Source organism: Blennius ocellaris (genome assembly GCF_963422515.1).
Source record: "Blennius ocellaris genome assembly, chromosome: 8".
In the NCBI taxonomy this organism is placed as follows: Eukaryota; Metazoa; Chordata; class Actinopteri; order Blenniiformes; family Blenniidae; genus Blennius; species Blennius ocellaris.
The window spans coordinates 28,777,425-28,805,159 of NC_137657.1; the positions used below are offsets into that span (position 1 = coordinate 28,777,425).

General features: G+C 50.6%; 2 protein-coding genes across 2 annotated transcripts in view; one reads left to right on the forward strand and one right to left on the reverse strand.

Annotated features, from left to right (window-relative positions):
* Positions 1–6,058: 6,058 nt before the first annotated feature.
* snrka (SNF related kinase a) overlaps positions 6,059–27,735 on the forward strand; it is a 36,766-nt gene continuing 15,089 nt past the window's right edge. Inside the window, 2 exon segments of the mRNA XM_080500302.1 lie at positions 6,059–6,159; positions 25,157–25,852. Coding sequence (XP_080356428.1) covers positions 6,156–6,159; positions 25,157–25,852 — 700 coding nt within the window. The 5' untranslated portion in view covers positions 6,059–6,155.
* pomgnt2 (protein O-linked mannose N-acetylglucosaminyltransferase 2 (beta 1,4-)) lies at positions 8,604–17,042 on the reverse strand. Its single transcript, XM_080501480.1, has 2 exons — positions 17,001–17,042; positions 8,604–13,063 (listed from the first exon to the last, which is right to left on the reverse strand). The coding sequence occupies exon 2, from the start codon at positions 12,973–12,975 to the stop codon at positions 11,173–11,175; it is 1,803 nt and encodes a 600-aa protein (XP_080357606.1). The 5' UTR covers positions 12,976–13,063; positions 17,001–17,042; the 3' UTR covers positions 8,604–11,172.

Sequence of the window (27,735 nt, forward strand, 5' to 3'; positions counted from 1 at the left end):
GGGGGGGGGGTCAGGTTCATTCAATCACAACAAAGCCTTTTCACAAAGTGTTCTCGTTCCACGGCGACTGAGCAGACGAGGTGCAGCAGCTTATCAAGGGGCAGATTTTGGAAAATGGTCACAGTCAGACAGACGCAGTTTTTCTCAGGACGGCGTGTTTCTGAAAAGAAAGAAGAAAAAAAGAGTGGAGTGAAAAAAAGAAGAAGAAGAAGAAGAAGAAGAAACCTAAAAGGAATCAGCTGCAGGAGGAACGACCGGCAGGAGACGAGCTGCAGCTTCCAGAACACTGGAGGATCTGGAAACGGGACTTTTTACCACAACGGCTCCAGATGTCAAACTTTCAAAATAAAATTAAAAAATGCTCCGACTCCACGGAACTGGAGGAAAACACAACGTACTTTTATTTTGACGGTCACCATAATAACAATTGAATTGATTGTGTGGTGTGGTGGTCCCTGGGGGTCCCTGGTGGTCCTTGGTGGTCCTTGGTGGTGTGATGGTCCCTGCAGAACCAGACCCAGGAGGGGGGGGGGGGGGGGTTTGGGGATAGTAGCTCCACTAAATTACAGGATCCACTACTGAACTACATGAAGTAGTTCAGCAGGTTTTTCTGATCCAGAATCTCTATAATCTGCTTGTTTTGTTTACGTTTCACACGAAAGGCCGGGTTTGAGGTTCTTCTTAGACCACATAGAGTCATGGAGCCGGGGTTTTCCTGTGGGGGGACGGGACTCTGGAGTACGGGACTCTGAAGTACGGGACTCTGGAGTACAGGACTCTAGAGTACGGGACTCTGGAGTACGGGACTCTAGAGTACGGGACCCTAGAGTACGGGACTCTGGAGTACGGGACTCTAGAGTACGGGACTCTGGAGTACGGGACTCTGGAGTACGGGACTCTGGAGTACGGGACCCTAGAGTACGGGACTCTGGAGTACGGGACTCTGGAGTACGGGACTCTGGAGTACGGGACCCTGGAGTACGGGACTCTAGAGTACGGGACTCTGGAGTACGGGACTCTGGAGTACGGGACTCTAGAGTACCGGACCCTTGAGTACGGGACCCTGGAGTACAAGACTCTGGAGTACGGGACTCTAGAGTACGGGACCCTGGAGTACGGGACCCTGGAGTACGGGACCCTGGAGTACGGGACTCTGTCTTCACAGATTCATGTGTCCGTCCTGCAGGGACAGGGACTCTCTGAACCACGTTGGTGCTTCAGGAACTTTTCCTTCTTCCTTCCAGACTGAAGTTCTGCCGCCGCCTTCGGTTCCCGCAGGAATCTGAGCTCCTCGTTGTTTACGGCAAATTCTATGTTTGAAAGTGTTCTTGGTTCCTCTGGGCTGTAATTACGTCTCCGTCTCGGACCCACACGTCTCCTCCCGTCTGGTCCTGCAGGTCCGGGGCCCGTGGTCCAGACCGTGGTCCAGGCTGAGGTGGGCGGTGCTGGCGACGCCCCTCCTCCTGCTCTCCCTCGCCCTCGTCCTGATGGCCGTCACGCTGCCTCCGCCTCTGGCTCCGCCCCCCTCCGGCGGGGACCGCCGGCCGGCCAGGGGCCTGAGCTCCGCCGAGGACTTCGTCAGAGCTGGGCCCGGGGGGGCGGGGCCCCGTGATGGACCCGTCCTGGAGGGACCCGCGGCTCCACCGCGGCCCCGGCCTTCGGGGGGGAACGGCAGTGAGGGTAGAACCAGCGTCCCGCGGGGGGGGAGGGGGACCGACGGGAACCGTCCCCTCCGGTCCAGAAGTCCTCGTCTCCCACAGTTGAAGCCTGGAATCGGGTCCAGCAGCCGCAGGGCCGGCGTGAGGAAGTGGGGTGTAAGGAAGACGGGCGTCAGGAAGGGGGAGACTCCACGGCGCCACCAGACCTCCTAGCGCCTGAGAGACGGGCCTCTGGGCCCCCAAACCGCCCGGCGCACCGCAGAACCAGCAGCAGCACCAGGGACCAGCAACCGGCCGCCAGACGGTCCAACGGGCACCCGGACAGACGTCCCTCCGCCCCGGCGGGAAGGACGCCGCGGCGGCGTCCCCCGGGGGGACGGGAGCCGGAGTCCCGGTCCGCCCAGAGGGACGCCGGCAGCCTGTGCCGGAGCTTCGGGGATCAGGACTTCCCCGACGGCGACCGCAGGACCGTCCGGGCCAGCAGGGGGCGGCGTCCGCCCTGGCTCAGCGCCGACGACGTCCAGAAGCTGGAGCTGCTGGCCGGAGGGGGCGTGGTCAGCAAGGCCAGCGTGGCGGCGCACGGCCAGGTGCTGCAGGTAGGGCTGCAGCCCGCCGCGCAGCCTCAGGTGAGAAACACGACTCCACCAGATGATCTGTAATCTGGTGTTTGAGGAGGAAGATGCTCTATAATCTGGTGTTAGAGGAGGAAGATGCTCTATAATCTGGTGTTCGAGGAGGAAGATGCTCTATAATCTGGTGTTAGAGGAGGAGGTGCTCTATAATCTGGTGTTAGAGGAGGAAGATGCTCTATAATCTGGTGTTAGAGGGGGAAGATGCTCTATAATCTGGTGTTAGAGGAGGAAGATGCTCTATAATCTGGTGTTAGATGAGGAAGATGCTCTATACTCTGGTGTTAGATGAGGAAGATGCTCTATAATCTGGGTTAGAGGAGGAAGATGCTCTATAATCTGGGTTAGAGGAGGGAGGTGCTCTATAATCTGGTGTTAGAGGAGGAAGATGCTCTATAATCTGGTGTTAGAGGAGGAAGATGCTCTATAATCTGGTGTTAGAGGAGGAAGATGCTCTACAATCTGGTGTTAGAGGAGGAAGATGCTCTATAATCTGGTGTTAGAGGAGGAAGATGCTCTATAATCTGGTGTTAGAGGAGGAAGATGCTCTATAATCTGGTGTTAGAGGAGGAAGATGCTCTATAATCTGGTGTTAGAGGATGAAGATGCTCTATAATCTGGTGTTAGGGGAGGAAGATGCTCTACAATCTGGTGTTAGAGGAGGAAGATGCTCTATAATCTGGTGTTAGAGGAGGAAGATGCTCTATAATCTGGTGTTAGAGGAGGAAGATGCTCTATAATCTGGTGTTAGAGGAGGAAGATGCTCTACAATCTGGTGTTAGAGGAGGAAGATGCTCTATAATCTGGTGTTAGAGGAGGAAGATGCTCTATAATCTGGTGTTAGAGGAGGAAGATGCTCTACAATCTGGTGTTAGAGGAGGAAGATGCTCTATAATCTGGTGTCAATAACAAACTGCAGCAGAGTCGTCAATAAAAGTGTTTCCTCCCCCAGACGCCGGCGGCGGGGGCGGGGGGGGTGAGGGCGGGGCCGGGGGTGGCACAAGGGGAGGGGGGGGCAGCGGACCACGGCGAGCGCTGCAGGGCGGGGCTCTGCTGCCTGGTGAAGCGCAGCAGCGACTGGCTGGAGGTCCTGGCCTTCCACCTGGACCGGGTCCTGGGCCTGAACCGCAGCCTGCCCGCCGTGCTGAGGACCTTCCACAGCCCCGCCCTGCCCTACCGCTACACCGCCGGCCCCCCCAGGCCGGCGGTGTGGTGGGACCCGGGCCTCCGCCACCTGGCCGACCGGGACAACGACCAGAACTCCGTGGTGCTGGACTGGGTCCGGTACCAGCAGCTGCTGCAGGCCCACTGCGGGACCCAGACCCACCTGGACTCCGCCCCCTGCGTCGGCGTCCGCCATGCCGAGTGGGGGCGGCTAGCGCTGTTCGACTTCCTGCTGCAGGTACCAGCTAGCATCAGCATTTAGCATCAGCATCTATCATCAGCATTTATATTCCTTTTAATCAGTATTAAACACAATGATTTCAGTACCTCTGCCGCTGCATGGCGCCGCTGCATGGCGCCGCTGCATGGCGCCGCTGCAGCTCCCCTCCAACCTGCTCTGAGAGGAAATGTCTTTCTAGCGTTGCTCTACAGAGTGTTTGAATGTGAATAACCCATGATGCAGTGGCGTTGCAGTGATGCAACGCCACTGCAACGCTGCATCACTGTACCACTGCAATGCTGCATCACTATCTCACTGTATCAATGTCTCACTGCACCACTGTCTCACTGCACCACTGTCTCACTGTATCAATGTCTCACTGCACCACTGTCTCACTGTATCAATGTCTCACTGCACCACTGTATCAATGTCTCACTGCACCACTGTCTCACTGTATCAATGTCTCACTGCACCACTGTCTCACTGTATCAATGTCTCACTGCACCACTGTATCAATGTCTCACTGCACCACTGTCTCACTGCACCACTGTCTCACTGTATCAATGTCTCACTGCACCACTGTCTCACTGTATCAATGTCTCACTGCACCACTGTCTCACTGCACCACTGTCTCACTGTATCAATGTCTCACTGCACCACTGTCTCACTGTATCACTGCACCACTGTCTCACTGTATCAATGTCTCGCTGCATCACTGTCTCACTGCACCACTGTCTCATTGCATCACTGTCTCACTGCACCACTGTCTCGCTGCACCACTGTCTCGCTGCACCACTGTCTCACTGCACCACTGTCTCACTGCACCACTGTCTCATTGCATCACTGTCTCGCTGCACCACTGTCTCACTGCATCACTGTCTCACTGCGTCATAAAGTAACTGCAGTACTTTTGTTGTACTTTCCAAACAGAAAGAAAAAGCTCCTCTGCTCTCCGGAGTTTTTGAACAGATGTTCTCTGTTTCACACTCCGACAGATGTTCTCTGTCTGATTTCACACCTCCGTTCCTCCACCTTCCTCCACCTTCACACCCAAATACCAACTTTTACACCAGAGTGTGAACGTCAGAGTGAACCTCAGTTCACGTCTGGGAGTTTGAAGTTTAACTGAACTGAAAATCATCATTTCTACATTTTCATTTCAAAGATTTAATGTTTTCATGGAAACGTTTTGAAAACTGTGTCCGTTTCCATGGAAACGACAGAAGTTTCATCTCGGCCCACTAGTGGACTGTCCTGCTGGACTAAAGACAGTGGACTGTCCCTCTGGACTCAGACAGTGGACTGTCCCCCTGGACTAAAGACAGTGGACTGTCCCTCTGGACTCAGACAGTGGACTGTCCCCCTGGACTAAAGACAGTGGACTGTCCTGCTGGACTAAAGACAGTGAACTGTCCCTCTGGACTCAGACAGTGGACTGTCCCCCTGGACTAAAGACAGTGGACTGTCCTGCTGGACTAAAGACAGTGGACTGTCCCTCTGGACTCAGACAGTGGACTGTCCCCCTGGACTAAAGACAGTGGACTGTCCCTCTGGACTAAAGACGGTGGACTGTCCCTCTGGACTAAAGACGGTGGACTGTCCCTCTGGACTAAAGACAGTGGACTGTCCCCCTGGACTAAAGACGGTGGACTGTCCCTCTGGACTCAGACAGTGGACTGTCCCCCTGGACTAAAGACAGTGGACTGTCCCTCTGGACTAAAGGCGGTGGACTGTCCCTCTGGACTAAAGACAGTGAACTGTCCCTCTGGACTCAGACAGTGGACTGTCCCCCTGGACTAAAGACAGTGGACTGTCCCCCTGGACTAAAGACGGTGGACTGTCCCTCTGGACTCAGACAGTGGACTGTCCCTCTGGACTAAAGACGGTGGACTGTCCCTCTGGACTAAAGACAGTGGACTGTCCCTCTGGACTAAAGACGGTGGACTGTCCCCCTGGACTCAGACAGTGGACTGTCCCTCTGGACTAAAGACAGTGGACTGTCCCTCTGGACTCAGACACTGGACTGTCCCTCTGGACTGAAGACATCCTCCTTCACGTGTTGCAGTCTGTCCCACACCTGTCTGTCCGTCCTGCAGGTGAGCGACCGTCTGGACCGGTACTGCTGCGGTTTCACCCCCGACCCCTCAGAACTGTGTGTGGAGAACCAGCTGCACGCCAGATGTGGCCACGCCCACAACCTGCAGCTGGTTCACATCCTGGTACGTCTCCTGGTCTCACCGTCACCTTGGCGCTTCGCGACGGAACCCTTGTGACTTTCAAAATAAAACTATCAAGTTGGAATGTTATTTCGGTCACTGTCAAAATAAAACTACCAAGTTGGAGTGTTATTATGTTGACTCTGTGTGTGTGTGTGTGTGTGTGTGCAGGTGCGCCAGGCGGACCCCTCCAGGTTGGTCTTCATCGACAACTCTGGAAGACCTCAGTCCTCCAACGAGCTGAACTTCAGGCTGATTGAAGGAATCGATGAGTGAGTGAATTAATCCTTTCATCTTCTGTCTTTTCATCCCTTCATCTTCTATCATTTCATCCCTTCATCTTCTGTCCTGCTGGAGGAACTGAGAAAGTAGTATATCATATTTAGTGTAACGACTATCGGCTAGTAGCTCGTCCTCATACATCGTACTTCTAGTCATACTAGTACTTCTAATAATACACCAGAGTACCTGGGGGGACCAGACTGAGACTGTGTCCCGGTGGTTCTGTTCAGGTACTTCTAATAATAATATAATAGTATCTAGTTATACTAGTACTTCTAATAATGATACAATAGTACCAGGGGTAGCAGACTGAGACCGTGTCCCGGTGGTTTTGTTCAGGTTCCCAGAAGAAGCGGTCTCGGTTCTGGGTTCGGGGTGTCTGGAGACCCTCCTCCTGCGGTCCCTCTATGTGGACCGGGTGTTCTGGGAGAGCCGGGGGGGGTCCGGGGGTCTGCGGCCCCTGGTCCACATGGTGCAGCAGCGGGGCCTGGTCCTGCTCCGCCACATCCAGGACAAGAAGCTGCGGCTCGGCAGGGACCCCTGACCCGGTCCAGGTGTGGTCCTGGGCCCAGAACCACTGGAAGAACCCGACCCTGTAGACCCACCGAGTCAGACCCCGCAGACCCACCGAGTCAGACCCTGTAGACCCACTGAGTCAGACCACGACCACAAACCTCCAATTCTTCAAGAAAACCACCTGAGATTTATCCAAAGACTTTTTGAAAAAATGGAAAACCAGTTCCAGAACGTGGTGAGGTGACTGTCAAAATAAAACCGCCAAGTCGTTTATTACAGTGATTGTCAAAATAAAACCACCGAGTTGGATTGTTATTGTAGTGACTGTCAAAATAAAACCACCAAGTTGGATTGTTATTACGGTGACTGTCAAAATAAAACCACCAAGTTGGATTGTTATTACGGTGACTGTCAAAATAAAACCACCAAGTTGGATTGTTATTACGGTGACTGTCAAAATAAAACCACCAAGTCATTTGTTATTACATTGAGTGTCAAAATAAAACCACCAAGTCGTTTGTTATTATGGGGACTGTCAAAATAAAACTAGCAAGTTGGATTGTTATTACGGTGACTGTCAAAATAAAACCATCAAGTTGGATTGTTATTACGGTGACTGTCAAAATAAAACCACCAAGTCATTTGTTATTACAGTGAGTGTCAAAATAAAACCATAAAGTTGGATTGTTATTACGGGGACTGTCAAAATAAAACCAGCAAGTTGTGTGTTATTACAGTGAGTGTCAAAATAAAACCACTACGTTGGATTGTTATTACGGGGACTGTCAAAATAAAATTAGCAAGTTGGATTGCTATTACGATTTTCAAAATAAAAGTAGGTCCAGGAGAATGAGGACTGGGTGTCATGACACTCTGGAGGAACCTTTGCTGTGATTGGCTCTACTGAGCATGTGCAGTAGAACGAGTTGCCATGGGAACCACCAACTCGTGCTGCTCATGCTCATGGGCAGTAGCTTCACACATGCCCATCCTCCACCCTCCTCCTCCACCTACCACCTCCTCCTCATCAATTGTCAATCAGTGTTTCCTAGGCTAAAGGAAGCATCAGTGTTTCCTAGGCTAAAGGAAGCATCAGTTTCCTTGGCTAAAGGAAGCGTCAGTGTTTCCTAGGCTAAAGGAAGCATCAGTGTTTGCTTGGCTAAAGGAAGCATCAGTGTTTCCTAGGCTAAAGGAAGCGTCAGTGTTTCCTAGGCTAAAGGAAGCATCAGTGTTTGCTTGGCTAAAGGAAGCATCAGTGTTTCCTCGGCTATAGGAAGCATCAGTGTTTGCTTGGCTAAAGGAAGCATCAGTGTTTGCTAGGCTAAAGGAAGCATCAGTGTTTCCTAGGCTAAAGGAAGCGTCAGTGTTTCCTAGGCTAAAGGAAGCATCAGTGTTTCCTCGGCTAAAGGAAGCGTCAGTGTTTCCTAGGCTAAAGGAGGCTCTAAAGGAAGCAACATAAACTTTCCTTTGCTTCGGGAGAATCCAGACAATCCTTATCATGGAAAACACTTTCAAGATGAAAGAGAAGTGGATAGGAAAGGAGATAGGAGGGATATACCTTCACTCTCAAGGACGGGAACCTTGATGAGAAGATGCTGAACCTGAAGAGCGGTGCCTCACCACTGCCCCCCAGTGTGCAGAGTTAGCATTGCAATAAAAGGGCGTCTTTGTTCAATCGGTGTATCGTCACCAACTCCCACTTGAATCCAGCTTTGTGGACAAAGAAGATCAAAGCACACATTTACACAGGATCCAACAAGAGCGACTTTGAAATATTCCCCCATTGACCGTACTCCCTCGTCAAATCACTGAGACGACGCGGCGCGGCGCTCCGCCATCCCGTAAGAAATAGACGTCTTTATTCAGTCACAGTTACTCTGAAAGGAACTCTTGTCTAACGTAGAAACCAGAGGCGTGTTACACTCGTCACTTCAAGGCAGGGATGCACAGAAACGTCTATCCAACGACGACAAACACACCGACGATGGCTTGAAGTGACTAAGCATGCGCTGATCATGACAGAAGTAAAAGTGGGCGGGGCGGAATAAGGTCAATAGTGCGGAAAACATGGCCGTTCACCTCGAGTCCCCAAAGAGCTACGAGGAAAATCGCTTGGTGACCACTGCTGTAGATGGAGATTGGGTTCAACATATACCGACTATGGAAAACCTTCGAGGGGAGAGTACTTTACGTTTCCACAGGCACTGCAAAGGAACATGAATCCAAGTAACCAACAGAAGTTGTGAAAAGACGAGAAAACCATTGTACCGACAGCGCTACGAAATCCGTTGTTTTTGTATCTGCGGCCGAAAACGTCACACGTCACAGTTGGTAAATTCAAAACACGACATTTCTGCTTCGGGTTTTTACCGTCGTCCTTCATAGCGGCCAGGAAGGAGCCACAAAAAAAAAAAAAAAACATACGGGGACTTTGTGGTGGTCGGCGGTGTCGTCGACGAGGCCGTGTGACGCCAGGCTGCAGGGAAAGCTGGTTACCATAATAAAAGTCTCCAGACGGCAGTAGAACCCGGCGGTCCAGGAGGAGGAGGAGCAGGAAACTTCACACTGATCACAACTTGACACGGGAAATTAGGAGTCGAGTATTTAGTGCCAATTACAGGAAAATAAATATTTCATTGATGCAGAAAAAAAACAAAAACCCCCAACATGTTAATTATTTATAACCACTGGAGGCGCCAAGTCAGTAGTGAAGTACCGCATGGAACTGCTACGACGACACATAGAACACAGATTAGCTCAGCATCCATCAAAACATACTCCTGGAAAACCTCCACCGGCTTTTCAAGGCAGATTTAAAGTCCTAGTGAAATGTAAAACACTACTTTGTAAAAAACGATAGTTGGGGTTCTACTTGTAAGGTTCCTCCGACTCTGCCCCTCCACTATTGTCGCATAACAAAGTCATTTGAATTTTGAATCTCCGGCCGACAAAGTCGGGGGAATCCTTCTTTGTGGGCGGAGCCTATGTGTGACGTCACGAGTTGTGCAGATCTCGATCTGTTGTGTTGATATCGGCTTGTTTCCTCTCAAATATCCAAGTTTTTACAGTGTTTTGAAGTTATAGTCGGCGTTTTATGAGCCTTGATGAAAGATTGAGCCTGGAAGAGACCGAGAGAGGAGGAAAGGAGCACGGCTAGCGGCTAGCGGGAGCTGCTAGCTCGGGCGGCTAGCGGGAGCCGCTAGCTCGGGCGGCTAGTAGACGATCAAGTAACACCTGGACTCATCTCCGGTGATTCCACAGTCAGAAAAGCTCTCCGACATGTTGGATCCAGGAAGCCGGTCGTTCTGCCAAAAGTCAGGAGCCTCAAAGCCTCAAAGGTGAAAAGTGGCGGCTGCTGAGGCGAGGAGACGAGGACGAATGGAGGACGAAGCGTCTTCTGCTTCCTCAAACATGTTCCAGACGGGGTCACCGATGGCAGAACCACCTTCTGTGTCTTCTTCATCAATCACTGGGTTTGAAATGACCATGATGATGAAATCTGGTTCAATTCAGCCTCTTCGTGGTCAAAACTCTGATCCTCCATAACGTAAACACAACTTGGGCGTGTGCACAACTCGTGATGTCACTCTGTTATTGTCAGAAGCTCCGCCCAGCAGAGGAAATAGCGCCGTTTATCGGCTATTTTCTCGCAGATTGCCGCGTTTTAACATTTGACCTTCAGCCAGTTAGCAGGAAAACGTTCTAGAAGAGACACCAGAGTGTTCTGGAGGTGGAACCTTCGTTTCACTGGGACTTTAATTACCGACCGTTCAGTTGTTGGTGAAGACGAGGACAGCGGGGGGGGGGGGGGGCTGCGACCCCCTGGGGTGGTTGGCATTCAGTCACTTTGGTATTGGTGAGGTTTCATGAGGGATGAGGAAGGAAATGTAACAGCGCAGGTAAAGGTATGGCACACACACACACACACACACACACACCACATGGGACAGAAACCAAAAACATAAAAAAATTCCTTTTGTTCTAAAATCTCTTCGCATCACAAAGAAGCTACATTGCATACTGTAAAAGATCCAGTGGGTCAACTAGTACTACAAAACTGTATATATTACTTTTTTTTTTTCCACATAAATAAATCTGCTGATCTGAGTCCTGGTAATATCGGGAGACGCGTCTTTCCTTTCTAAGAACAAGAACTCTACTTCCCCATGTCTGAGCAGCCTGAGGCGTCGGGACTCTGAGGCGTCGGGACTCTGAGGCGTCGGGACTCTGAGGCGTCGGGACTCTGAGGCGTCGGGACTCTGAGGCGTCGGGACTCTGACGCGTCGGGACTCTGCGGCGTCGGGACTCTGAGGCGCTGGACGGTTGTAGTTCTTCCAGTCGCCTCCATGAGCCGGGGCCGGTAAAAACACCGCTGAAGACAGGAGCCTTGAAAACTAACCCAACGATACTCTGTTCTGGTATGACGGTCTGGACCAAGAAAGGGCCCTACCTCTGTGTGGAAGTGCTTCCCGACACACTGGCTGGTTCTAAGTCCTGCACATCAGAACGTCTGCGAAAGGGCCCAAGAGGCTCTTGTTGAAGATGCACCTGACCCACACCAGGTAGGTGGTAAAGGGCTTGATGTTCTCTGAAAAGGTGTAGTTCTGCTGGGGGAGGATGTAAGGCATGTAGGTGTTCTCCCCCTGCTCCTGGATCCACACCTCGTACTTGACCTCTCGCACCTTCAGGTACTTCAGATTCCAGGGGATCTGCCAGGACACGGTGAGCTTGGCCTCGCTGCTGGTCTGCACCGAGGTCTGGCACTGGGGCTCTCGGACACGGCCCGGGTGGACCACGCCGGCGGCCTTGGACTTCTTGGGGTTGGGTTTGGACTTCATGCCCTCCCGCAGGACGTCCAGGAAGGAAGCGACGTCGACCCTGGTGTCCTGGTAGATCCTGAAGAGCCACTCCGGGTTCCGGCAGCACAGGTGTCTGGGCACGTCCTTGCTCGCCAGGATGCGCCTCTGCTCCTCTTTCTCCAAGTGTGCAATGCCTCCTTGCTCCCAGGGTCTGTCCGGATGGGTGACGGTGTCCTCCTCCACCAGGTTCCTCCAGGAAACATAGTGGATGTCCATACCCGGCAGGGAGGCCAGGGTTTTGTAGGGGGTGTACTGCTCCGGGTTCACCGCAAAGGGGAACAGCTCCACCACGGCGGCTCCTCTGGGGAGGAAGAGCGAGGTGATGAGCTGAGCGCCGTGCATGCTGACGAGCACCGAGGCGCCGCTGATCACCCGGACGATGCTGGAGAAAGACTGTTCCTCCAACGACACCGTGACCACCCTCATCTGAAACTCCTGGACCAGCGCCATTATCAGTTCGGCTTCATTCAGAATGAGCCTCGTTGTCGAGCGGCTGAACACGACGACGTAGTCGTCCCTCTTGGGACTCTCCTCCTCCACGCTTCCCCCGCCCTTGTCTGCCTCTCCCGGCCTTGTGACGTTCATCTTCTCCATCAGAGCCCTGGCAAACTGCCTGATCTCGTTCCCAGAGACCAGGATGTTGGCCTTGGGTCCCTGCGGCTGGACAAACCCGTACTGGTACCAGGTGGTCATTTTGGACAAGCCGACGTAAGACTTGGTGAAACACATGAGCTTGCCGAAGTTCCTCAGCTGCTCCTTGAGCAGGGGCTGCTTGTTGCTGAGAAGTCGGTACAGGTCGAAGTGCGGCCCTTCGCCCCAGCCCTCCATGAAGACCAGGCGCGCCTCGTCGTCCAGGTCCAGGTACTGCTTCATGGTGTAGTAGGCCGGCAGCAGGTCGTCGTGGAACACGTGCATGAGGTTGTCGGGGTTGAACCGGTTCAGGATCAGGGTCACGTCCGGCACAAACACGGGCTTGGGCATGAACTTCAGCGCGGCGGCGGGCAGCTCCAGGAAGTTGAAGTACTGCGTGTTGTGGTCTTCCACCGAGGACAGGTCCAGCAGGGCCGGCTGGAAGCGCCGGGGTCCCAGGTTCGGCAGCATGACGGAGGAGTTGGAGTGGAAAAACACAAACTCCTCGGCCTCCGAGCAGTAGCAGAGGTAGTCGAAGCGGCAGAGGCGGTCGGTGTGCATCTTGCCGGTGCAGACCATGCGGGTGCCGTGGTCCTGCAGGGCCTGCAGGGCGACGTGGTAGTCGATGCGGGCCTGCGACACCTCCCGGGTCTGCTGCGTCATGTGCAGCTCCTCCTCCAGCAGGGCCGCCTGCTCGCTCAGCTGAGAATACTTCCAGAGCAGCGCCGCCAGCACGGAGACCAGGAGGCCGTTGAGGAGCGCGCCCACGCCCATCCTGCAGCCCGCCGCCGAGGCCCGCATCACTGCCGCCGCCGGGGGCCCGCCTCCTGACTGCGACTGGCCGCCGGGCGCACGGCGAGGCGACCACACATCCGCCGCAAGGCAGCGACTGAAGGGGAGGAAGGAGAGGAAAGAAAAGAACTATTACAGACGAGCTCTTTACAAAAGTTCATTTAGAAAACACGCAACACAACAATCATGGCAGAAAAGTAAGTAAGTAAGTAAAATGTATTTATAAAGCGCTTTTCACAGATAAAATCACAAAGTGCCGTACAGGAGAAAAGGTAAAACAACAGTATAAAATGTATAAACATGTAAAATTAAAGTGACACAAGTGAAAAAGCATCAACCAAAGGCTCCTAAATAAACGTGTTTTCAATCCTTTTTAAAAGAGACAACAGAGTCTGCCAGGGACAGAGACAGGGGTAGAGACAGGACAGAGACAGGGGCAGAGACAGAGACAGGGACAGAGACAGGGGCAGAGACAGGGGCAGAGACAGAGACAGGGACAGAGACAGGGGCAGAGACAGGGGCAGGGACCGAGGCAGAGACAGGGATAGAGACAGGGGCAGGGACAGAGACAGGGGCAGAGCGTCCCACAGTCTAGGGCCAACAGACTGAAAAGACGGTCCCCTCGGGTCTTATAATGGGTCTTAAGGACGACGAGCAGGTTCTGGCCAGACGACCGAAGAGTACGGCCAGAGGAGGGCGGCTTCAAGAGGTCCAGGAGGTCCTGTGGGGCCGGACTGGTCCAGGAGGTCCTGTGGAGCCTGACTGGTCCAGGAGGTCCTGTGGGGACGGACCGTTTAAGACTCTGAAAGTCACTAGGACCTTAAAATCAAGCCTGAATTTTCCAGGGAGCCAATGGAGCGCCGATAAGACCTTCGGGGTTAACGACACCTGTTAGAAGTCTAGCAGCAGAATTCTGAACGGTCTGCAGTTTGTTCAGAGCGGACAGGTTCAGACGGGTTCAGACGGGTTCAGACGGGTTCAGACAGGTTCAGACAGGTTCAGACGGGTTCAGACAGGTTCGGACGGGTTCAGACGGGTTCAGACGGGTTCAGACGGGTTCAGACAGGTTCAGACGGGTTCAGACAGGTTCAGACAGGTTCGGACGGGTTCGGACGGGTTCAGACGGGTTCAGACGGGTTCAGACGGGTTCAGACGGGTTCAGACGGGTTCAGACGGGTTCAGACGGGTTCAGACGGGTTCAGACGGGTTCAGACGGGTTCAGACGGGTTCAGACGGGTTCAGACGGGTTCAGACGGGTTCAGACGGGTTCAGACGGGTTCAGACGGGTTCAGACGGGTTCAGACGGGTGAAAGCAGAGTTGTAATAATCAAGTCTTGTAGATATGAAAGCATGAATAATCAATTCCAGGTCTTTTTTTGACAACATTTTGTGAATTTTAGAGATGTTCCTTAGGTGGTAAAAGCAATTTCGCACAAGCTGTTTTCAAAAGAAAAGACTTGATAACAAAGCAGGAGACGCAAAAGACCTGGGACACGACGGACCGACCGATCGATGGCCGGAGATCTTCATGGAAGCAACCCGACCTGGGGATTGATCAGAGCAGGGTTCAGCTTTCGCCAGGGGGAATAGTGGAGATTTTCCTCGGCAACAAGCCAGACCTTCCGTCCCTGTCCCCCATCCCCCGTCCCCCATCCCCCGTCCCCCGTCCCCCTACCTGGATACGTCAGGACCAATGACACTTGCAGAGCAGACGTGGGAAATGAACAAGAGCGGCTCTTCGCGACTCTTCTCATTTGCATCAGACGAGAACAAGCGGGTCATTGAGAGACTGGGAGTCAAAGCGCTGGCCGCGGACGGCAGGCAGCTAGCATGCTAAACACCCGGCAGGGGGTCGATTACAGGTTGTTACTGTAATCAAACACGGAGGCCCTGGAAACACCAGGACATACGTCGTAACCCGTCTCTGCAGAGGGAACCGGCGCCGAAGCTCAACGGCTCAAAGTGACGTTCAGGAATCACCGTTATTCACATTTATCATTGAAATCTGGGAAACGATTCTATTATCTTGACTGGAGATCAAAGCCGGGCTGAGAATTCAATGAGGAGCGCCACACATTGACTTGTAGCTGTTCCTGCAAGCGTAAAAACAAGGAAGTCTTCTAGCAAGGCACTGTGACGAACAAAGAGTCGGACTAGATCCACAAACCTTCAAACCTTAGTGCTAAATTCTGCTTCAATTAATGTGACGATCTGGAAAATAATACGGAAACGACAGAATCCTGCAGCATCGGCAGTTTGAGACGACGAGTTTAATCCATACTTAATTAAAAGCCTCTTTTTATGGGCTCATCGTCCTTTTTCACTGTGGATTTATGACGATTATTGTCCTGGAAAACATTCTAATCTTCAAAGAGGATATTCTTTAATGAAACTAAACTGTGTTGATGCTTCTCCTCGGACGAGAGACGACACACCGCCGCCATACCGCCATACCGCCGTGACGCTGACACAGCAGCCAAAGCAAAGTGAGACGAAGCGTGAAGAAGAGGCTGGCGGTGAGGTTCCTCGCCCCGTCAGGGCGGGTGGAACCCCCCCCCCTCTACCCCCACCCTCCCAGTGGGACTCAACGCGGCGCCGCTGCAGCCCAGAAACCGCAAAGGCTTGTGAACGTCAGCGCTCCGGCAGCGTCATCGGCAGTGTCTGGAGACGCACACTCCCCTAGTTCTGCCGGCTGATTGTGTGTTGCGGTCATTTAAAGTGACCTTGAAGCCGAGTGGCCGCCGTCACTCCTCATCGGCAGCGTGACGAAGAGAGCCCCCCCCCACAATCACAACCCAGATAATTCAAGGATTACATGAGAAGTATTGAAACGTCTAGACCAGGGGTCGGCAACCTTTAATGCTCAAAGAGCCATTTGGTCCCGTTTCCCACTGAACGCAACACCCAGAGAGCCGCACGTATTTTATTTTGACAGTCCCACAGGAAGACCATGCCAGGAGGACACGACACACAAAACCTTCTTCACTGCTGGTTGACGACTTACAACTAATAAACTAAACTACATGAACTAAGCAACAAAAACACAATTACTACAAACCTAACATAACCCCCAATAATTACATTTAAAACACCACAAACAGAAACTCCCACAATGCATTGCAGCTCTCAGCTCCTTTATTGCTACACATTATTAAAATGGAAGATAAATGTGTGAGATGTGGATTGTTAGAACCATGAGTGTGATGGTGTGTCTTTAATGTCCTGTAGTTGTTGTGTGATTCACTAGAATGTTCCGTCACTCTCAACAAGTCTGCAATGAACCTCCTGGAACTGTCGGCTTTTACTGTGAAAGGCACAGGAAGCTCCCAGCTTCAGATACCAGTTGAGCCGTGGAGCCGCGGCTCCGGCTGTCATGACCTGCAGCCGCGATTCTACGATCTTCATGCCATTATTGTTACGTAATGACGTCACATCGCTGCGTCGTTCACGACCCTACATTTTACCACTCTTTGTAGCGGGACTGCGCTCTGGGTGGCCTTGCCTCCTTACGTCCCTCCAGGATGAACTGCAGTGGGACCGAGGCTCCAGGAGCCGCAGTGGAGGGACCAAAGAGCCGTATGGGGCTCCGGAGCCGCGGGTTGCCGACCCCTGGTCTAGAAGCTGCTACTAGCCGTTAGCGCAGCTCAGCCTCCTACTAGCCGTTAGCGCAGCTCAGCCTCCTACTAGCCGTTAGCGCAGCTCAGCCTCCTACTAGCCGTTAGCGCAGCTCAGCCTCCTACTAGCCGTTAGCGCAGCTCAGCCTCGGTCGGATCTCCGGCTCTTCAGCCCATCTGAGGTGTTTTGCCGTTGAGTGTGCCGAGCGGCCCTCTGAATGGACCCCGGGGCAAATCCACTGCTCTACTACCCTCGTCTAACAAAGTCTAAGCCGCTCCAGAGCAGAGTCCAGTGGCCTCCCACATGGATCCTCCAGGGGGCGCCAGGGGTCACTGAGCAAGGCCACAGTTTCTCCTGCTTGAAGCCACTTTAAAGTCCAATTCAGTGTGAAAATGAAAGTCGGCGTGAGAACGGCGGACCTATCGTGGTGAGAAGTTGGTTTGCTGCGGTGCTGCTGTGCTCGCCTGCTGGCTGGGTGCAAACTGTGGACTGGATTCGCTGGCTGGAGGTGGATCTCAGTGAGCAGAGCAGACGATCGCCTGTGGAGTCGTTTCAGCAACAGTAAAGCTCAGAAATGGCTCATGAATGGGAAACGTCTGAATTACGTCACTGTAATAACAATCCAGCTTCATAGTTTTATTTTGACAGTCACCGTAATAACAATCCAGCTTGATAGTTTTATTTTGACATTCACCGTAATAACAATCCAGCTTGATAGTTTTATTTTGACAGTCACCGTAATAACAATCCAGCTTGATAGTTTTATTTTGACAGTCACCGTAATAACAATCCAGCTTGATAGTTTTATTTTGACAGTCGCCGTAATAACAATCCAGCTTGGTAGTTTTATTTTGACAGCCGCCGTAATAACAATCCAGCTTGGTAGTTTTATTTTGACAGCCACCGTAATAACAATCCAGCTTGGAAGTTTTATTTTGACAGTCGCCATAATAACAATTCAATTTGGTAGTTTTATTTTGACAGTCACCACAAGAACAATCCAGCTTTGTACTTTTATTGTGACAGTCACCGTAATAACAATCCAGCTTGATGGTTTTATTTTGACAGTCAACGTAATAACAATCCAACTTGCTGGTTTTATTTTGACAGTCTCCATAATAACAATCCAACTTGCTGGTTTTATTTTGACACTCACTGTAATAAACGACTTGGTACTTTTATTGTGACAGTCACCGTAATAACAATCCAACTTGGTGGTTTTATTTTGACAGTCAACGTAATAACAATCCAACTTGCTGGTTTTATTTTGACAGTCTCCATAATAACAATTCAACTTGCTGGTTTTATTTTGACACTCACTGTAATAAACGACTTGGTACTTTTATTGTGACAGTCACTGTGATAACAATCCAACTTGGTACTTGGTCAATATTGGGGCAACGCTAGCGTACACGACGGTCAATATTGGGGCAACACTAGCGTACACAACGGTCAATATTGGGGCAACGCTAGCGTACTCAACGGTCAATATTGGGGCAACGCTAGCGTACACGACGGTCAATATTGGGGCAACACTAGCATACACAACGGTCAATATTGGGGCAACACCAGTTGCTGAATGTTGGGGCAACAGTGTTGCTCGCTGAGGTGGAGGACAGACTAAACCTTGATTGTTGGGCTGCAGGTTCCACGGAATGGGGCGACAGGGTTAATGCAAGTATACATTTGTAATATATCGTCCAGTTTGAATATAAACGTTGAGGGACGTAGCTTCAGGGAACTACGACTTCCCAGCTGGGAAATTCCCATGTAAACAGTGGACAGCTGGATTTTTTTTTATTTTTTCCCCCCACGTCCACAACTGGAAAACATGGTAAAATATTATAAAATGTAATAGGAGTATTGATGGTTAATGTGAAGAGAAGATACCGACAGGACTTCCCACAATGCATTGGGACAGAACCGGACACCGCTGGAGGTGTTTTACCGCGGGACGCGGCAGGTTTGTGGCGAATTAGCTCGGAATTGTGGAAATACGTGTGAACGCTGGAACGACAACCGCCACGAGAGATACTCACCTCCTCCTCCTCCTCCTCCTCCTCCTCCTCCTCCAGGGAAAGCGCTTCTCTCTCTGCGGACGGAGGTTAGCTAGCTCATCCAGCCGGCAGCATCGGCGCCTCGGCGGCTGTTCGCTCGATCCGCAGCCGAGGGCATGGAGCGAGCGAGCGGCGGGGTGGTGAACGGAGGCAGTCCGGGGGGGGGGGGGGTGAACGGCGGCCGGTCCGTTGAGCGGATCCTCTGAGACGCCCCCGGTGATGTCCGGGAGCGGAGCAGGGAGACGGGGGACCGGGGGAGCGGGGACGCGGGGAGCAGCGGGACACAGCGACAGCCGCGACACACAGCGACTCTCTGGGTTCAGGCTCCGCCCACCGCCGCTGATCCCGCCCCCGAGATCTCGCGAGAACTCGGAAGCCAACAGGCACAGCATAGATATATAGGAGTAGGAGGTCGAGACTTTGATACTTTGACCTAACTATTGTTATAGTGCTCATTGTATACAAGCGCCTTGTTATATGTACGTTTGTTCAATGATAAATAGTAATAATAGTAGAAACTAAAATATACTGAACAAAAATATAAATGCAACACCTTTGGTTTTGCTCCCACTTTTTATGAGCTGAACTAAAAAATGTAAAAAGCTATAAACAAAAGACATTTATCTCAAATGTTGTTGACAGGTTTGTCTAAGGCACACCTGAGCAATATTAATGCTGAGTCTAATCAGCGTCTTGATATTACGGAAGAGTGTTAACTAAATTGGAGGAAAAAAAAAAACAAAGCTTCAAGCTCATAAACACAGTGCAGTCATCAGCATCAGGACGATAAGACACAGTGCAGCTGCAGAGTTGTTCTGTCGCGGACGTTCTTCGATTAAATGTGTTGATGTTAATCGAGGAAATCTTGTGTAAAATCACACGTCCATAAGCAGCAAGCAACCCTATATAGTCAGAATTAAGTGATGAAGTGACTGAACTACACTGATGGTGACTCGTGGCTCACCTGCTCTCACTAAAAATCAAACCTTCACAAAGAGAGAGAAAGAAGCACTGGATGACTGAGTGAAGGGTAAAAGTTTCATAATCAGTTCATCTCATTTAATCTTAATAACAGATGTTTGTGAGAGGAGGAAGATTTCTCTTTCATCTGATGTTAGAGGGAGATTAAGACCTTTAAATTGTAATTATTATATTAATACTGCATGCTATGCTATGCTATGCTATGCTATGCTATGCTATGCTATGCCATGCATGTGTATAAATACCTTGGTTCTTTCTTTAAAAATAAAAAAAATACACTTCATAATTCAGAGAATAACTTCACTCTTTCACTCACATAATTCATGAAACACAAATCTGGCAGTTTTTCTTTTTTTTATCAACCTGAACTGCTGCTCCTGTGAGTAACTGTTGTTTTGTGTCTAAACCAGTGTTTTTCACCCTCTGCTCCGCGGCACACTGGTGTTTCCTCCAGATCGTCAGCTGAGCCGTGGGAAATTATCCAATTTCACATTTTTTTCTAAAAACCATTCACTCTCACAGCGACAGTGTGTCGCAGAGTAATCATGTATAAATACTCTTCACCACTAGAGGGCAGCACAGAACTTTGCCGGTGAAATGTAAAGTGACAGACGTCAGTGTGGTTCATCTCCACCTCCTGCTACCATCTTGTATCAAAGTACTGTGTCAGTGACAGTGATGGAGAAGTTTTTGAAAACCAGGATCTCAGCTCTTCATCCATCAGGTCCAGGTTTCACACTGAGTGAGGCACTATTAAAAAAAGTCCTTGCTTTCTGGATTTACTGGATTCCTGTTGATAAAACTTTGATGAGAAAGACTTTATATTGTTAATAGAGGCTACAGAGTTTAACATTTCCGGGTGGTGGTGGTGTGCCTCCAGAGTTTTCCAAAGAAAAAAGTGTTCCTTGGCTCAAAAAAGGTTGAAAAACACTGGTCTATGGTACAAAGCTCTGTTGAGGTGGACCATGTGCACATGTACTTCTGCTCACGAGTCACTAGATGTCGCTGTACGCCGTTCATCAGAAAAGCCTTCATCCTCCCTCCATCAGACCTCCTGTGATAAACGGCGGCTTTAACTGCACGTCTGAACATTCAAGCCAGTTTTTCTCAGTCAAACTTGTTTTTAAAGCAGCCGTTCGAGCTCAGACCGACAGAAACGTGCGTGTTTATATGCGTGAACGTGTGCAGCTGCGGTTCCTGTCTTTTAAACTCCTGGTTTGACGTCACAGCACAATGCGGTGAGGATGCTCGCGTGCTGCGTTCAGGGAACCTCAGGAGTGAAGAGCATCGGTGAAAATACATGTTCTGCATGTCAAAACAAGTTAATAGGTTCAACTGAAACAAAATGTAGATAATGTATTTTAATTATCAAATTTAAAAATGAATTTTGGTCACTCTTTGCTGGGGCATATTTTGAGAATCAAAACTTAAACTTGTCATTTATTTTGTTTTATTTTTATATTTTATTTTATTCTATTGTTTGTGTATATACTTACTTTTTATGTATGTCGGCTCCAGGGTCGACGGCAAAATAACAATTTCATTCACTGCGAAACCTGGCTTTTTCTGGTGATATGACAATAACACACCTTGAACCTTGAACCTTGATTTACATTTTCATTTGAATTAAGTCCCTGAATATGCAGTCTTGAAGAATTAAAATGCAGTTTGGATGATTGATTATTACTTCTATTTATGAGTCAAAATGCAGTTTAATCTGTAAATGAATTATTAGAAGTATGATGAATAAAGTATTTCTGTTAATACATTTCAAATTGATTTTTGGCCCACATTTGCTTCCACACCAAATGGCGTGAAAACAATAAATATCTTTAAAAACTGCAATAATCCTGAATTCAAAAATCCCTGTCATGAAAGTCTAAGGAATAAAAGCTTCTGGCGTCATTAAAAATGCTGCTGTCCTGCTGAGTATTGCGAATTCCGCCCGCGCCTCGGGTCCGTGAAGGCGGCGCTCAGCCCCGCCGCCTCTGCTGGGAGGATCCGACCATTACGATCCGGGCAGCGGCTGCCTGCGATGCGATGCCCTGTTCTGCGGAAGAGTCCCGGGCATAGGCGCTGTGTGGGTGCCGCGGTCACACGGAGCGGACTGGACCGTCCCCGGTCTCTCTGACCAGCACCGAGAGGAGCTAACCAGAACCACCCGGCGGGGGCCTCGCGTTTACCGGAGAGCCGCTGGAAGCAGAAGGTGAGCCGCGGTAACTTTAGCCCGCTGCGTGCTACATGCTAACGGGGCTCGCCGCGCGCCGCGTCCCCGGCAGCACCTGCCTACCTGCCGCCGGAGCCGCTGGTTCTCCCCCGGGGAGGGATGTGTGTGGCGGGGCTTTGGGGCGAGGGGGGGGTGGGGGGGGCTCTTCGGGGGTGAATGAAGCCGAGCCGTGAACGTCCTTCACCGGCAGGCGAACGTGGATCAATCAATGAACAACGAGCTAACCTCCGGTTACCGTCAGGCTAACGACTGGCGGCGGCTGGTGCCCGCTGCCGGGCCCGCTGCACAGCCCGGTTACCGGCCTGGCTGTGCCGCCGGGATGCGGGAGGAATCCTCGCGGCTCCTGGTAGTTTTACAGGAGTTTGAACTCCCAACGGAGCCGCACATCAGGGGGTGTCATGCTGGCGGCCGCCCGGCTGTCAAACCCGGTCAACGCAACACCCAGAGCCGGCCGACTAACATCTACTAGCATCCTGACTACTAACATCCACATCCTGGCTACTAACATCCACATCCTGGCTACTAACATCCACATCCTGGCTACTAACATCCACATCCTGACTACTAACACTCAGGCTTCTAACATCCACATCCTGGCCACTAACATCCTGGCCACTAACATCCTGGCTAGTAACATCCACATCCTGGCTACTAACATCCACATCCTGACTACTAACACCCAGGCTTCTAACATCCACATCCTGGCTACTAACATCCACATCCTGACTACTAACACCCAGGCTTCTAACATCCACATCCTGGCTTCTAACATCCACATCCTGACTACTAACATCCACATCCTGACTACTAACATCCACATCCTGACTACTAACACCCAGGCTTCTAACATCCACATCCTGACTACTAACATCCACATCCTGACTACTAACACCCAGGCTTCTAACATCCACATCCTGGCTACTAACATCCACATCCTGACTACTAACACCCAGGCTTCTAACATCCACAACCTGACTACTAACACCCAGGCTTCTAACATCCACATCCTGGCTACTAACATCCACATCCTGACTACTAACACCCAGGCTTCTAACATCCACACCCAGGCTTCTAACATCCACATCCAGGCTACTAACATCCACATCATGGCTACTAACATCCACATCCTGGCTACTAACATCCAGGCTACTAACATCCACATCCTGGCTAGTAACATCCACATTCTGGTGACTAACATCCTGGCTACTAACATCCACATTCTGGCTACTAACATCCACATCCAGGCTACTAACATCCATATCATGGCTACTAACATCTCAAAGTTGTGTATTTGTACATCAGCGCGATAAAGTGTGAATTTTCCATCTTTTCTAATCCTCCAGTATCGTCGTCATTCGGCCCGTCTAATTATCTTTAATTAAAAAAAGTTGGATTTAGCTTGAAACAAACACGGCGAATGAACAGTATGAAGATGATTCATGTTAATGATGGTGATCAAGTTCTGGTTTTACTGTTGGGAAAATATCTTATCAAACAATAAGTACTATAAAGTTTGTTTGCATGTAAACACGGCTCTGGACTTTCAAAAGTCAAATGTAATTAAAATGCGAATAGACACTGATCTCTCTCCGGTGTTTGGAAAATACCTTGATGACGTGTCGCACAAATAATTCAAATTAAAAGATTGATTCTCATATAAAAACTTCACCGTTGTATTTTAACTCGTACTTGCAAAAGAAAAGATGCAGGATGTTGCTGAGCGTCTGAAGTGTTTGTGAGGAGAACGTTTCTTAACGAGGCTTCCAGTAACCACCGTCTGAGGCTGAAGTGGAAGTGGCCAGAGCAGCATTAGCAGAGACGCATTAGCGGAGCAGCATTAGCAGAGCAGCATTAGCAGAGCCGCATTAGCAGAGCAGCATTAGCGAAGCAGCTTTAGCAGAGCAGCATTAGCAGAGCCGCATTAGCAGAGCAGCATTAGCGAAGCAGCTTTAGCAGAGCAGCATTAGCAGAGCAGCTTTAGCAGAGCAGCATTAGCAGAGCAGCATTAGCAGAGCAGCATTAGCGAAGCAGCTTTAGCAGAGCCGCATTAGCAGAGCAGCATTAGCAGAGCCGCATTAGCAGAGCAGCATTAGCACTTGGGCGTGTCGCTTCCTTTCTGCAAAACATTAACCAACGTTCCTCCGTCTGTTCTCTGGAGGATGTTCCTCCTTGCTCATCAGTAGATGGACGAAGGGTTTTACCTCCTCCTCCTCCTCCTCCATCTTCACCTCCTCCTGCATCTTCACCTCCTCCTCCTCCATCGTCACCTCCTCCTCCTTTTATGCAGTTTCCAGCTCCTCCTTGATTCTCCTCCATTAGAATATCAGATCCTAGAAGCCACATTCAGAATCTGCTGTGTCTGTGTGAGCTGGACTGGCTCCGCCCATCTATGGGAAGAGGAGGAAGTACTTCCTCTCGTGGCGCCATGTGCCAGAGCAGAGCTGCCTGGTTGTGGGAGGAGTCAAAGGGGAGGAGGAGCCTACCTTGATTGTGATTGGATGAACCCCCCGATGACACTATATAGGGTTTGATTTCTGATTGGCTGCTTGGAGCAACACACTTTTTAAAACCTGGAACAAGCCGGGGAGAGAGAGAGGACACACTTTCTACACTTCTGGGGCGTCAGTCCAGATGTGGAGACGGTCGGTACTGCTGGAGAACCTTCAGGAAGTGGATTTAGCCTTTAAAGGAGCTTGAATATTCGCTAATCTGAGTGGGAGCACGGGCGGTTCTGTAGAGGCCTCACATGAAAGTTTTAGTCTTCAGCATGTCTGCCGTTTCTTTATGCAGGGAAGTCGTTCAAATGTTTCCACCTGAAGGTTGTTTTTGAAACGAACAAAGCCGTTTCCTGTCTCTAGAAACAGAAAGTAGCATGCTAGCTAATTGTGACTTCAGTCGAATCAGGAAACAGTCGACACAACAGAGGCGCCGATGCATCCTCAGCTGGTTCGTGATGTTGCAGCATCCGTGGTGCAACATCACGACTTCCCCTCAGGTCTGTGAACCAGCCTGGTGAGGAACAACTGCAAGTCAACAACAACACATGAGGATGGAGTCGCTTGGCGTTCAGGAGTTCTAAAAACCTTCCTTTCATTCCAGTGAAACTAAATAAAGTCCGACAGGTGAGGCAGCTCACCTGGTTGAACATCAGACGCCTCAGAAACCAAGGTTTTAGTCAGTAAGTGTGTCTGTTGTGGTTCATCAGAGGAACCTGCTGTTAGATGTTCCGTCTCTCAATGTGAACTCATGACTGTTTGTTGGGAACGCCCCTCCCCCCCCCCTCATCTCACCGTGTTGTTCCCCCCCGCAGGAGGCCGGAGCCATGGCGTCCTCCGTCAGCCCTCGATGAACCCCGACAGGTTGCACCCCCGCGACTCGGCCAAGCCGCCCCTCCCCCGCCCGTCGCCCTCGCCGGCCATGGCGGGCTTCAAGCGGGGCTACGACGGCAAGATCGCCGGCCTGTACGACCTGGACAAGACGCTGGGCCGCGGCCACTTCGCCGTGGTCAAGCTGGCGCGCCACGTCTTCACCGGGGAGAAGGTGGCGGTGAAGGTGATCGACAAGACCAAGCTGGACTCGGTGGCGACGGGCCACCTGTTCCAGGAGGTGCGCTGCATGAAGCTGGTGCAGCACCCCAACATCGTGCGGCTGTACGAGGTCATCGACACGCAGACCAAGCTCTACCTCATCCTGGAGCTGGGCGACGGCGGCGACATGTTCGACTACATCATGCGGCACGAGGAGGGCCTGAACGAGGAGCTGGCCAAGAAGTACTTCGCCCAGATCGTGCACGCCATCTCCTACTGCCACCGGCTGCACGTGGTGCACCGCGACCTCAAGCCGGAGAACGTGGTGTTCTTCGAGAAGCAGGGCCTGGTCAAGCTCACCGACTTCGGCTTCAGCAACAAGTTCCAGCCGGGGAAGAAGCTGACCACCAGCTGCGGGTCCCTGGCGTACTCCGCCCCCGAGATCCTGCTGGGCGACGAGTACGACGCCCCCGCCGTAGGTACGCAAGGCACACGGGACGAGCCGCGGTGGGTTAATTGGAGCCGGGTTGAGCTGTTGGTTTGACGCTGAAGGATTTTAGTTTTGTCGGGTTGTTTCGGTCGGAACGTCGGGGGATTTTGTCGCCCGTGGCGTCTTTTAACCGTCGTCACCTCTTCCTCTAAACGTCTGTCTCTTGTGTCACACCGTTGGCTTCAAGTAGAAATGTTTGGGACTTTCCCGTGAAAGTACCGTATTTTCCGCACTATAAGGCACCTAAATACCTCAAATTTTCTCCAAAGCTGCCAGTGCGCCTTCTATATGGAAGAATTGCGCTACTTGAGACTGCTATTTGACAGCTGTACACCCAGAAGCTTTTATTTTGACAACTCTAACTTCGCTACCGGAGCTTCAGAGCGGACGACACTCCACACAACACCTTCATCACTCATGGTTGCACACCAACATTCTAACAAACCAAAATAAACTAGATGAAATAATTCCTCCCTAAACTGGGGAACAAAAACACATCAACACACACACAAGCCCAACAAAAACCCACAATAACCTCCAACAACACAAAATTTGTCGCTGCAAGGCATGATGGGACATCCTGAGCTCCTCAGTGCAGCCGATAGAAACTCCCATAATTCATTGCAGCTGTTTGTGGTGTTTTAAATGCAATTATTGGGGGTTATATTTGGTTTGTGGTGTCGGTAATAATTGTGTTGTGTTGTGTTTTTGTTGCTTACTTCACGTAGTTTAGTTTATTATCATTATTATTACTGGTAGTTGTAAGTTGTCAACCAGCAGTGAAGAAGGTTTTGTGTGTAGTGTCGTCCTGGCATAGGCTGCAGGTAGGACTATCAAAATAAGGCATGTGCACCTCTCTGGGTGTTAGAATCAGTGGAAAATGTAACCTAATGGCTTTGAGCTGTCAAGGTTGCTGACTACTGGTCTATTCCATGCACCTTATAGTCCGGTGCGCCTTATAGGGCAGAAAATACGGTATACACATTTTTCATCTTTGAGCTTTTCGGCACTAAAGTTAAATCCTCAAGTGTCGCTCCTTCTCATTTCCGTTAACGTGTTTGAAGCTGATTGTTTCGTCAGTTTGTTTGACGGACAAAGAAAACTTCAGGTGACCCTGAACGCTTCATGGTTTTGTAGATGATCTAAACCAGGTGTCAAACTGGTTTCAGTTGAGGGGAAACATCCACCTGATCTGACCTCTGGAGGCCCGACAAGTCAAATCTAACATTAAACTGCAGATCTGGACCAATGGCAAAGTCTTTCCTTCTTTTGATCCTTTTGTAACTGCAGGAATTTCCAGTCTATTCTGAAATGTACATATTAAAGGAAATCAGATATTTGCCAAAAAAATATCTGTATCTGGATATCGTATTTTTATTCAGGATTAAAACAATTTGTCATCATCTGGAAATTGTTTTGAGTTTTACGTGTCTAAAATCTCACTTCACATAAGTTGGACTCGTTGTTTTTATTGTGAAAGGCGTTGCGTTATGTGACCTCCACAGACGCATTAATGTCGGGGGTCAAATTCTGACCAATCTAGTGTTTTTAGATCAGCCCCTGTCAGTTTTCATATTTATACTTTAAAAATAGAATCACATGGCGGCCGGATTAGATCCTCTGGCGGGCCGCTTCTTTTTTTTTCTTGGTGTTTGTACCTTTGACTTCTTCAACCACCAGAGACACAGAATCATAACCACCAAGCGTTTTATCTCTGTTGATAAGGTATTTTATCGGTTATTTCCTGATTGTGATTCTGAGAAGGAAGTTTCCTCAGCCGGTCCAGCGCTGTAGTTTACGTGATGCACCTGAACACATCTCGGGACTGCAGGAAGCACCAGGCGAGCTCACCAGGAGCATAAATGTCACTTT

What these genes read in the sequence shown, in the direction of transcription:
- pomgnt2 (XM_080501480.1), bottom strand. Translation starts at nt 12,975, where the DNA reads ATGCGGGCCTCGGCGGCGGGCTGCAGGATGGGCGTGGGCGCGCTCCTC.